Source organism: Accipiter gentilis, chromosome 11 (genome assembly GCF_929443795.1).
Source record: "Accipiter gentilis chromosome 11, bAccGen1.1, whole genome shotgun sequence".
Lineage (NCBI taxonomy): Eukaryota > Metazoa > Chordata > Aves > Accipitriformes > Accipitridae > Astur > Astur gentilis.
In genome coordinates, this window is record NC_064890.1 from 32,722,508 (window position 1) to 32,735,147 (window position 12,640).

At 41.7% G+C, this 12,640-nt stretch overlaps 1 protein-coding gene across 2 annotated transcripts in view; it reads left to right on the plus strand.

Moving 5' to 3' along the window:
- Nucleotides 1-12,640, plus strand: part of PDZRN4 (PDZ domain containing ring finger 4) — a 251,475-nt gene that overhangs the window by 142,540 nt on the left and 96,295 nt on the right. Inside the window, exon 1 of one of the 2 annotated variants that reach the window (XM_049814324.1) lies at nucleotides 4,167-4,266. The exons of the other annotated variant lie outside the window; for it this stretch is intronic. Within the exon in view, the coding sequence (XP_049670281.1) occupies nucleotides 4,198-4,266 (69 nt within the window). The 5' untranslated portion in view covers nucleotides 4,167-4,197. Of the gene's footprint in view, nucleotides 1-4,166; nucleotides 4,267-12,640 lie in introns of those variants that run through there. 2 annotated transcript variants of the gene reach the window in all.

Here is a 12,640-nt window from a genome sequence, read left to right on the forward strand (position 1 = left end):
GGAAAAAGTGTAGTGCATTTTTACCTTGAGATAGGCTTTCATTATATTTTGTAGAGAGTGTGGTTAAATTTTCCAGTTTTTTATATTTGCAAAAATCCATTTTAATGGAGCCTAGGCCCATTTCAATGAATCCGTACTTCCATAGTTTGCACCTTCATTTAGCCTACTGAGTAATATACATTATGTTATTTTAGAGTTCAAGCTGGTTAGCTTGTATGCAAATTCTGAGTCTTTGGGTTACATTTACTGAAGGTTTTTTTAAGTTTTTCTCAGCAATCATAGGGCTGGAAAATTCCTTGTTTTTCTAATATGCAAACTGACTATGCATACAATCACCTGATTTTCCAGCAGGTGGGGCATTACAAAAAACACTAATTATCATGAACTAAAAGATCTGGCCAGACTGAGGTCAAGCCTTAAGATTTCGAGCCCTTGTTTAGGACAGTGGGGACAAGCAAAGGGTTTCTCCAACTCCCTTTTTCTTATGATATTTTTGTTTTACAGGTATGCAGCTCTAAGACTATAAATTGCATTGCCATCTATTCTGTGAGCTAAATTTCTGGTAAATCTTCCAAATTTATAGAGTAAATGCAGTGTGGCTGGTAAATTCAGGAGGAGAGTGTCCATTCAAGGGATGCAAAGGAAACTTGGAATTCTGCATTTGCCTCGCTGGGTTTCACCACTGAGTTTGGACCAACAGCTTCATTATCCTCACTTAAAAGCAATGTTATATTTTATTATATGCTTTTTTGCTGTGTGATAAAGAAGATACAAAGGAGTGAGCGGCCTTTAATTTGTACTGTCATTGCCTCGAATTTTTTTCAATGATCAACTTTCAAGCATGGGTGCTTATAATTAGATGCTTCTATATCTCAATGAGGAAACTATATACCAAATGTGTAAGTCATCTCCTAGATACTTAAAATGAATTAGGGGACCTAAACAAGGGCACCTTGTTTGAAAATGTTAACAGAAATTTTGCTGTAACTCTCCTGAAATTAAACTCTATCCCTTTGCATTATTGCATTCCTGGTTTGACTATGAATTATGATTTTAGTCTTTATGGTAACATAAAATTGTAGGTGATGAACATGGAGAACTCCACAATCAAGAAAAGCATTGAATTATTCAAATATCTTTGAATTACATGTAGAATAAGAATTACTTGATTATGTTTTAGTACCTTTTTGGTCCCTTTAGCTACAAATTTGATGCTGGAGGTGGATTAAGAGGAGGGAGAGAAGGAAGGAAAGAAAAAGATTGCTTTCTCCCCAACATCAAACTTGACGAAAGCACATCCTATATTTCATTTTAGTCATTAGTTCAATCAAGCTTTGCCTTGAATGTCATTCTGTGCTGCACAAAGTTTGGTATTTTGACCTCACGTAAAATCAAAGCGGGACATTTAGATGGTGCTCAAGAACCTGGAAGTACACCTATCCTTCTCAAATAAATCCGTTCAGCCCTGCAGACTGTGGCCATTAGTGGCCGCAGAAGCAGAAGACGGAACCCTTTTACTTTCTGTATGGGCAGAGGGCAGGCACTTGATAAATGAACGGAGAAGCCTATGTCGGCTTCAGAGAAGGAAACAAAAGAACCAGAGGAAGAGCAATGAAAAAAGAGACTGTCAGGGGAAACTGCTGAAAGATTAACTCTAGTTTTCCATTGCTTATTTTCTCTGTTGGTTTTTGTTGTTGTTGTTGTTTCTTTGTTTTTTTGTACCTATACAACTGGATTCCTGTAGTAATATATCCTGCCCCCCCACCCCCGCTTTTTTTAAAGACTAATTTTAAGGGACTATCAAAAATATAGCAGTGTAAATCATGTCTCCTTTTACGAATGTAGTTTAGCTTTCAGACTGTGTACGTGTCAGAGGGAGAAGTTGTGTCAGTGGAAGGAAGGAACACTTTCATCGAAAGATGGCATGGTTGTCCTTGCATGACTGTTGTCTAGTTCATTGATCTGACTTTCTTAAGTTCAGAATTTACACATCTGAGAATCCTTCTGCACCTCACAATATAGAAACCTTCAAAGATTGAGTTGATGTTTGCTTCATGGGTTTAAACCTCTCAGCATGAACAGCATTTCATGGGAGTGTGGAAGAGGAGAACAGAGGCTGATTCTTTCTGACAATGATGAACCCGCCTCTGTGGTTCGGCTTTGAAACCCTTGGACTTTGGGAAGCTCAGAACCAAGCTTGCCTGCTCAGGTTCTTCCACCAAATAAAAATTAATCTTGCTGTTATGTTTCAGAACCGTGCTGGAAGCCAATACGAGAAGAGCTTGCTCTGTTAATGGTCATTATTTGATTCTCCCTGACTCTGCTCATTTATTAAAGGAGATGAAATTTAATTAAGATTTAGTCTCAACCTATCTGTAATTTTACATAGAGGTTCTAGGAAACTTTACTAATACGCAGAGTTTGCAGTAACGGTCCCATTTTTCCTATAGGTTTCTCTGCTTGGCTTTCATCCTGGCTGTTAGGTAAAATTAAGGCCCAGAAAATCGGATTATTACATCCCAAGGGGCAGGACTGATAAGCAGCACGTGGTTGTTGATCTGCTTGCCTACCCGGTGTTGGTGGTGTTTGAGGTGCTGCTAGATGCAAAGCCAATTTGTTAACAATTAGTGCTTATTAGAATCATTTCCTGTTATCGATTTTAAATGTTTGACAAAGCACTTTTAGGAAACTGCACCCCCGCCCCCCCCCCCCCCCAAAAAAAAAAAAAAAAAAAAAAAAAAGAAAAAATAGTAGCTGTACATCAGTGCTTAGTAATTACAACTCTTTAGGGCCCAGTGTCAATCTTAACTAACTGGTATCATTGGTTTCCAAGTAATTATTTTTGCTTAGGATCCCACCTGCTATCCTCTCCAGATTAAAGATGCTTTGAAACAAGGACATAGTTCTTGATTAGCAGAGTTGCTGAGAAAGGAGTGATAAAACCAACTTTTTTCTTTTCTGTCTCGGTTTGTCTTGGCTTGGGTATCTTGCATAACTACCAATGGATTACATGATATACAATATAGGAATTAACGTCAGCCTGGAATTAGGTGTGATTTCCGTTGGCCTTAATATTTAACATGTGGGTTTAATTTTAAATGCATCCTTGCCTTTATACACACATTGAGAATTGTGGACCCATTAAAATCTAATTTACAAATGGTAAAATTAGACATAATGGCATGTTATAATAAAAGCTTTGCTATCTAGGACTCCAAGAGGGTATATCTGTTGAGTTTCTTAGAAATTGGGGTTATTATTACTATTAATCTGTTTTACATGCCAGAAGAGACTTGAACGTGAGGTTATTTAATAAACAGTACAATGGGAGTATATATGCAAAAAGCACCAGATCAGGCACACCTGCATTTCCACATATACTGGATACGTATGACGAGTTGTTATAGCCGCATGCCTTTTACGAGTACACTGGAATTTTGGCTACATTTGGCAATGTCAAAGGTGAAGCTAGCAGTATAGCCGTCTGGGCTAATTTTCTCTTCTTCCTTCTTTGCTTTAAATTTTTAGCAGCATCAGCTCAGGTTTCACAAGCGCACTCCTAAAACGCTTGCCAATATTTTTAAATATATTCCGTGATCCCTGTTGCACAAGGTGGAGACCTAACATAAGACTTGACTTGTGCCTTTCCCACCCCCGTTCATGAATTAGTCTCCCAATTACTGTAAAAAATTAAGGCAAGTGCGGGTGAAATACATGAGGCTTAGTCCCTCTAACCTTAATAAACAGAGATGGTATTGACACAAGTGAATTTTGTTTAACCACAGTACATTTGCTTCTTAATTAGTGAATATTCATCTGTCATCAGCAGCAGCTATGACACCCCTCCCCGCTAACACATTCTGTCATAAATAATCAATGAGAGGCTATTAATATTCATGAGTGAGAATCTGTGTAGTCATGTGCACTGATGCAGAGACAGGGGGAGTGTTGCCATGAACTGAGTCGAAACTCTGTGTGTGTATACGTGAGTGTAAGATAGTTAGGGAAGGGGAAGAAGAGCATGCTGCTACACACTGCCCTGCCTTGTGCTTCCAGCTAACAGTGGCGTGCCTGTGTTTCGGGGCTGGAGTGACTGATGAAAAACAGTAGTCAAGTCTGGAGGGTGATTCCCTGTCAGTGCAGTTGCCTTTCAGTGCTGGGGAAATTAGAGGCTTTGCTCTTGTGTTGCTTATTAGGATGGGCTGCAATCTGTGCACTTTCCAGAAGAGAGAGGAGCACTACAAACTGCTCTATGAAGTTTCACAGGTGAGTGCAGAGGATATTACTAGCATCTCCAGAGTAAAAATGGGTGTTCTGTACAGTGAGTAAGTAGAGAGGCTTTTGTTTTGCTGTGCCTTTTTTTTTTTTTTTTTTTTTTTTTCCTTTGCAAAATTGCTAAGTTGGGTTGGGGGGGGGGGGAGGAGGTGGTAATTATTAGTATTTTGGGTGCCTGTTGTTTTCTGCTCGTTTGCCACTCCCCCTTCAGATGACTTCCTGTGGGATTCTTTTAACATTTTTGTGCATCTTCTGCCAAGATGTCAGTCATATAGCAGCAGTCTCACTGAACCGTATCGGTGATGTTTTAAGGGCGCCCTCGGCTTTGGTAATGAGACTGATTTCAGATAAGTTGCACTGCTGCCTCTGAAAGCATTAGGTCTGTCATCTCAGGTATTTCTAAGTTAAGGAACAAAGTTTTTATGGCATGTCGGGGGGGGGGCCAAGAAGGATGTTAAATTTTGAGATTCATTAATTAATTAATTAAAATTGAAATGATTCTGAAACGTGCTTGTCACCTTTAAGCAGGTACTGAGTACAACAGGGTTTCCACGGGTGAGGTGTGCTGCTTGTTCTTTCATTGTGTGTGTGTTAGTTCTGTTTACTACTAGACAAAGATCTTAATCCCATCTAGATATTTTGGTGTCTCTTTCAGCATCGTAGCAGTGTGAGTAGCAGCGTGCTGCTACCGTGGTCCCAGCTCCTTCAGAATAAGACGAGAAAAGACGAAACAAGCACTTACCATAATAGCCCCTAATTTTTGCTTGGATCCTATTGAATCAGTATTTGATTTGCAGCTTTTTGTTTGGTTTTTTTTTTTTCCTCTTGGCAGAGCAGACCCTCACATACTAAAGTTTAGTGCCTTTCAGCATCTGTTCTCTCCCTCTCTATAATTTGTCCTGGCTTTGACACATTGCTGTTGACGGAGGCTGAACGCTCGCAGTTTTAGACTGCGCTGCTGCTGACAGGCAGCGCGGAGGAGAAAAAACCAGCTTACGGTGTTGGTGGTCTATTGGCACAGCAGCAGCTAAGTGCCCATTGCCGACTGGTTCCCTCCGAGTTCCTCCTGACGTGATTCATTTCACAGTGGGCTAATTACAAAGTGGATTCTCTACACATGAAGCAGCCTCCTCAGTTGCGGTGTTAATGCACATTTTCATGGTAATGTGATCAGAGCCTCATTAGCCAGTTTCCAAAATGATCCTCTGCATTAATTAAATATAAAAATGACTCTTTTTATCACCATAGAGAGGAAGAAGAAGATTAACATTGTTAATTAGTACTGGGGGCAATGCCTCCGCATCATTTTTTACCACCCAACCAGCAGGTGTATTCAATCCTAAAAGAGCGTCCGTTTGCAGGTAACCTGCCCGTTGCCTTGCCTGGTGAAGACGGTCTCTAGGTGGAACACTTCCCTTTAGTTCAATAGTTAGTCGTAATGCCGTCGTCGCGTTTTCTTGCAGCAGTAGCACAGGGAAAAGCGTAGCAGCACGGTTGCTTCTCCTCCCTTTCCCCCTCCCCAGCTCTGGATTGCCAAACTGAAGGGAAAGTATAAAATGGTGAGAGCGGAGCAGGTCGGTGTCTGCTTTTCTGTGCCAGGGAATAAGAAATGCAGGTTGTGCTGTGAAGGGGATTAGGCATTTCTTGAAGGGCTGCGTGCGCGTAGGGGAAAAAGAGGCTGTGCCTGGTTTAGAGCGAATGCATTTTCAAAATAGTCCTTGCGGTAATGTTGCATAGTAATAAATGCTGTTGAAATGGTCAGCAAACCCAAAGGTGGGGGTTTTAAGAGATTCTAGGGGAATTCTTCCCTTTACCTGTTATCTTCTCTGCTGTTGAGTTGGAGTGTCTGTGGCTGTGAACAACCAAGGTGCAAAATGAACGAAGGCTTTCACTTTTTACTCTGGTACTTGCCAGATAAAGTGTAATCCCTGGGAGGATCTGAGCGAGTTTCCTTGGGGAGTTGAAATGCAGCGAGCCCGGTGCTGCATCTTGTGCTGTTAGGGAAATGTCACTGATAAGGTGCAGGAGGAGAGCAGAGAAATGACTTAGTGTGCTCGCTGCCAGATCCCGTGTTCATCTGTAAACTCATCCCTATCTTTGTTTCCGTGTATGCAGGTCAGAGCCCAAAGGATGCTGAGCATGTTTTTAACCAGGTGCTACAGTAGAGATCAGGTAGTATCTTGCACCATAACTCCTGTGTACAATACTGATTTGCTGCTATGGGGCAGGGGGGAGCAGCAGTAGAATACGATAAATTAAATTAAGCTGAGGCAGGCATTACTACTTGATTTGCAAATCCCTTTTTAACTCTCCAGTCCTGTAATTCCTATACCACAGCCTTGGCTCTTTCATCTACATGATTTCTGGAGAGCTTGGGACAAGTTAGCCTGTCAGGGACATGAACTGACTGAGGATGAGCTGTGGCTCACTAGCATATGTGGATCAGATAGATTAATTTATATTCATATAAGGAAGCAATCCTAGCCCCATCTCTCACCTTTCCCGCACTAGGCTACCTGATCCTGTGGGTGGTCTGTGCCCTCATGTACTTAAAAATACAGTAAACAAAGGAAAGCATGTTTGCAGAGGAAAACCGTGCAAGCGCTTACAGTGAGGCATGCTTTCTGCTACTGTTTGTAGTGAGGTCAGATTCAGCGCCGGAGAGCTTTTTGTTGTAGAGCTGCTGGGAAATGAAGACATTGTTAGAATATGTATAATTCCTCCCTCTTCCCCCCACCCCCTTCCTCCAGGCTCGCTTGCCTTTCACTGAGATAGCAGTTCAGAGACCACGGAGGTCCCCACCAAAACCAGCATTTGCTTGCGCGAGGGAGGCTTTTATTTTGATAATCGTGTCTCGCACGTGCGCGTCGGGATTAAAACAAAAAGTCAAATAGTCATGTTTTAAGAATGAAAGCTTTCGAGATACCACTACACGTTGATGAAGGACCCTTGTGCTGCTGAGTGCCTCTTCACCTGTTCTCAGGACGCGAGGATGGCTCAGCTTCGCTTCTTGACTTCACCGTGAGAAGGTATCAGGCGCAGCACCCCCCCAAGTCCTCTTCTCCATATGCCTACCACTGGAGAAATGGAAGATGTCTCAATTTGAAATTTATGGCCCTACGTGCTACTTTGTGGGGCACTTTGTTATTATTATTATTATTTCCTGTGTGCTGTATAAGCAGGATTGAGCTAATGAGGGTGCAGCCAGGAAGTCTACGTCGAGTCACTTAGAGAAGGTGGGACCTGGTGCGTGCTCATGTCCATTAGCAGCAGACCTCTGCCATTCTCAGCTGATTTTTTTTCTTGTGCTGTTGGGGTGAAAGAAGTGAGCTTAAGTAATTTGTTAGCTGCATGATGAGGACTCTCCCTGTTTAGCGGAAAGGGTAAGAGAAATACGGCCAGGATTGGAAGGAATGAAACTGAAACACCATCTGATCAATTGTCAGCAGTGATCTTCAGTAGCCTTACGTGAGACTCAAGGAAATGCAAATTTTTCACAGAATTCTCTGGATATCATATGGAAATCATTTCCATTTGCTGGAATTTTTATGTTTTGTTTCCAAAATGTGCAGTTAACCCAGACAAGAAAAAGGGGGGGGGGGGGGTGGGGGGTGGGGTGGGGAGAGAGAGAGAACACAGTACTTTTGGAGGTCAACTAAGGACTGGTGTGAACTTCGGTTTTGAGTTACATGTTAAGAAGCAGTCCTGGCTCAGGTGAGCTCAGAATCGAAAGGGAGAAAGAAGAGCTAGAAGAGTAAGCAGAAGCAATCTGGGATGGCTCACAAAGTCAGTGGCGGAGCTGGGATTAAAACTAGAAGGTTGCACATTTATATTTTACATTTGACCTGAGTTGATAGTAGAGCCTGCTTGCAGTGTTTTTAAATCCTCTGAAGACTGATTATGCAGTTTGCTTCTCATGTTGGTTTCCACAATTAGCACAAAGCTCAAATTTTCACCAGTTCAGAGTTCTGATTTTCTGTTCATTTTGATATCCCTTAGGCTACTTGAAGTCCTGAGTTTTAGTGGTACACCTCTTGAATTTCAAAGGTGTTCACAAGAGAGACATCAAGCCTGCCCACTGAAACAGCAGAGGCGCTTCTGTATTTTTCAGGAGATGCTGCTTATAGCTGGCATTGGAATAGGAGAGAAGACTGGGGACCAAGCAGCGTTCCCTGTCACTGGCACCTGCCTTCTCTGGTCTTGATGAAGTTTGGGTTTATTCAAAGGATTAAATAGACTAGATGATGTGATCCTTATTTTCCTTCTGAACCAGCCTCTAGCCACTAGCATACATTTTTGGTACTTATGCCGTGTGATGTATTTACATGACAACTCCTCGGTGCGGCGTTTGCCGTTAGCTCTCATTCTTTTCTGGAGATACCTGCCGGCAGCTTTTGCGTCGTCTTTGTTTGCTGGGTATCAGTGCCACCTCCAAATGCTCCTCATGAATTTCACCAGTAATGGGAAAGTACTATCCTGTGCTGCATGCATCAGCACAAACACGTTTTTGGGTCCGTTTATATCTAAGTTCCATTTTTAATAGAAATTCTGTGGCAGGACACTTTTACCTCTGGAGAACATGAAAGGAGAAAATTCTAAATTCAATTGTCTGGAAATTAGTTGAATTATCTGAGTTGAATTAAATCAGTAGCAAAAGTAGATCTGGTTTGATCTTACTGCATTTCCTAGCTTTTCCTTCTTGCTCCTCTCTAAATTTTTAAACAAAACAACTGGGAACCCCCTGATTTGTATTTTTTCTAAGCAGCTCTTCTGAATACTGATTTATCTGTTTGAGAAGTGCAGAAATTAATTTTGAGGTGTTGAAGAAGTCAACAATCTTGTAGGAGTACCGTTTCCTCCCAGTTTAACTGCACAATTTTAGAGCTCTGCTCTATGTAGTTCCCATCAAAGCCACAGTCTCGTATTAGCAGAGCAATGTATTTATGCTAAAAAATATAATCAAGTAAAGCTTGTCATGTTTCTACCACGCCCTAGAAGCTTGCTTGGAATTTCCTTAAAGAACCTCTACTGCACCAAAAAAGACTTTAAAAACCGAGTCCATAAACGTTGACTTCTCCTACAGATAAGAGACGGTCTTTGTGGTTAGCAGACACATCTTTCGTGGTTCTTCTGTTTCCTTGCTTATTTACTTTACACTGATAATTGAGCAGCATTCATCCAAATAACTAATGCCATTGCCATAACGTTTCTGCAGGCTGTACTCAAAGAGACACCAGTGTTGGGGCGCTGCTAACAACAGAGCTCTCGCTCTTGGTGGAGGAGCTCACCATCCCACACTGGGTACTGGTCCGTGGACGTAGGGAGCGTTGGCCACCCAGCGTTAACCATCCCCAGAGCCCCGGGCACCCACTCCTCTGCTCTGTGCTTTGAGTCACCACATGCCAATTGCTTAAAAGAGAAGATAACGCCTGAAAGGCCACCTCTTGTCTGGATTGAGTCTCTCGCCACAGAGCTGTGTTCAGGTGCGAAGGCTCCCTGAGGAGTCCTTGGAGGATGGTGCCATGCGGATTTGGGTCTGGGGACATGTAGGCTGCTTAAAATAACCAGGTCTGGCCGCTCAGATGGGTGGTGGCTGTGGAGAAGACACCCATGCGTACAAGTAGGCATATAAGGAAGTCGTCATCTCATTTCCTAAACCCCTTAGCAGGATTTTGGGGATCATTCTTTTGAACATGACACCTGAATTCTATGCTAAGTACCTAAGTGATATTTTGGATCTCACCCCAACTGCCTTTGATAAAATGCCTTTTTTTTTTTTTTCTGATAAAATCCAGGAAACTCTGAAGTGTTGCCACTGACTTCACTGGGGCCAGACTTTCATTTTCTGTCCTTGTTTACTGTCTTGTAAAAGGCATAGAGTTCCTGCGCATACCTCAAGAGTAAGAATAAAGAAAGCACCCTGAGATAAGAAAGCAGACAATGGTATGTGAGATAAGAATTCAGGGGATGGGTACAACAGAGGCAGCTATAAAAAGCTGCACCAAGATTATATCAGTAATCTGCAGGGATATGCAATGCCATGAAAACTAAAAAAGTGGTTGAGGTACTGAACAGCATGATTTTCTCTGTCATTTTGCTGTTCCTGGCATCTTGAATTTAACAGTGGGGATTAAGGATTCTTCTAATGATCAGCTTTTTATACATTTTTTACAGAGCTATGCTTTCTTGAGGCTTGCTTCCTGATGTGGTTTGGTATGGGTATAATCCTCAGGCCTAATGCAAAACGTATCTTTATGTGAGTCTTATACATCAGCGATGGGATGTGATTTAGCCAATCTTGCTACGTTGAGCGTTCACAGACTGGTAACTGCTGAAGAAGCGTATTTTAGGGGCTCAGTATTTTTGTTTGTGGTTTATTGAAGAGGAGTGCATTAAAATGTCAGCCAAACACTCTGCCAAGTGTATGTCAAGAGTTAATTGTGAGTAGGTTGTTTCACCAGTTTGCTCTCAAGAGCTAAGAGCTTAATGGAGACATGTACAGCAGGGCTTGCTGATAACCAGCAGTTCTTCCGCCCCTAGGGATTTGGTGAGGTCTCATAAAAATAATTAAAAAAAAGAAGCTGAAAAATGCTCGGATCTTTGCCTTTAAGGCTGTTTAACTTCAGAGTGTGTTTAACCTGTTATTTTAAAGGACATGAGCTTTCTGTAATAGTACTTGCTTTTCTACCTACTCCATAACTTTGAACCCACTGGGTAAGTTCAACCACAAAGGCTTTTCTCACCTTCTAGGTTCATGCAGAGTAGTTTGATGATACTATTAGGAAGATCTTTTTGTTTTGTTTTATTTTGGGGTTTTTTTTCAGGAGCAAGAGGATTTCCTAGTTTGCAAACGTCACCTCAGAATATCAAGACATGAAAGAATTTAAAAATTTAGATGCGGATTATTCTTTATACACTTAACTTTGTGGTTGCAGTGAGGATAGTTACTTGCTATTTTGTGTGTGTAATAAGCTTGTCATTTGTTTTACTTTGGTCAATAATTGTAACAAAAATCAGTCTGTTAAGAGAGGATATTAGATCAGTAACTATTAAAAGGTTATCTATAATTCTTTTATCATAAACAGCAGGTCAGAAGGGTGCTTTTATGCCATGGACTGAACCTAGAAATGGAATTGCAGTGTCTTCGTATAATGCACTGCAAACTCTCTCTTATAGTTGTTTGTATTTCAGTTTAAAATACTGGTGTGGACACGCAGAGGACACTGTGGCTATTTGGCCATAATAGGATAATGTAAACTTGCATGACCCTCACTGTTGTGGGTTTTTATTGTTTCACTCTGAGTAAGTTAGGAAATTCTACATATCCTTCTTCTCTCAGGTGGAAAAAATAATTCATTCCTTTTCCTCCAGGATGAACGTTGGGGGGGGGGGGGGGGGGGGGAGGGGGGTGTTGTCTGTTCTTTTGGGTTTTTTGTTGTTTTTTTTTTTAACCAACAGAAGTAAACCCTGATAATCAGCAAAGTGAAGCCAAACAAAGATTCGTTTTCCTTTGTTTTGTGGTCTGATTGTGTACAGTAGCAGTTTATTCCCTAGAGGTTTTAGCCATGAAGTTTAACCTCTGAAACAACATAAGCACAGTGGAACGAGTAATCTGCTAAACTATCATGTCATATGTAGAATTCCTGTGCTTCATGTGTATTAATGTCAGAGTTGAACCTGAGAGGGCTCAATTTGCAAAAGTCTACAAGCATCTTGAATTTGTCTAGATACAACTTAGGTTTTGTGTTCTTCACCCAGCTGGAGAATTTATTCTGTTTTGTTTCATATCTCTTAGTATTTGGGGGGGTTGTGGTGTTTCATTTGTTTTTTTGTTTTTTTGTTTTTTTGTTTTTTTTTTTCCTAGCCCCTGGGATCATACTATTTTCAAAAAAACACTTTTCATTAAAAGTAGCCTCACTTACGATCAATGAGGAAAGTTTGCAAATATCAATCAGGTTTAGTTTCCGGTTTAGGAAATTTAAAAGGAAGTGGGATGAACTTGAAAAATAATGTTTAGAAACAGTCTAAATTCTTGAGGGTTTGGTCGTCTTCTGCATGTCTAGGGTAGGCATCATCGCCTGAGAGGTGAGGCCGAGACCCACCCGTGTGGGGCTAGCAGCTGTGCATGGCCCTAAGGAGGAAGAAAATGTTCACCTCTGGACTTTCAGGGCTTGTCCACAGACATCAGTGCCAACAGGAGCCAGCCGTGGCTGTGTCAGCACGTCACGGCGTGCTTGAGACCCTGGCCAGTTTCTGGCTAGGACGGCAGGTTCTGCCCCTGAGTCCGCAGCCGTGCCTCCAGGGACCGTCCCGCTTGCAAATGGCAGCACAGCTTCTAACTGGTGAGGCTCCTGGGAAAGACCCA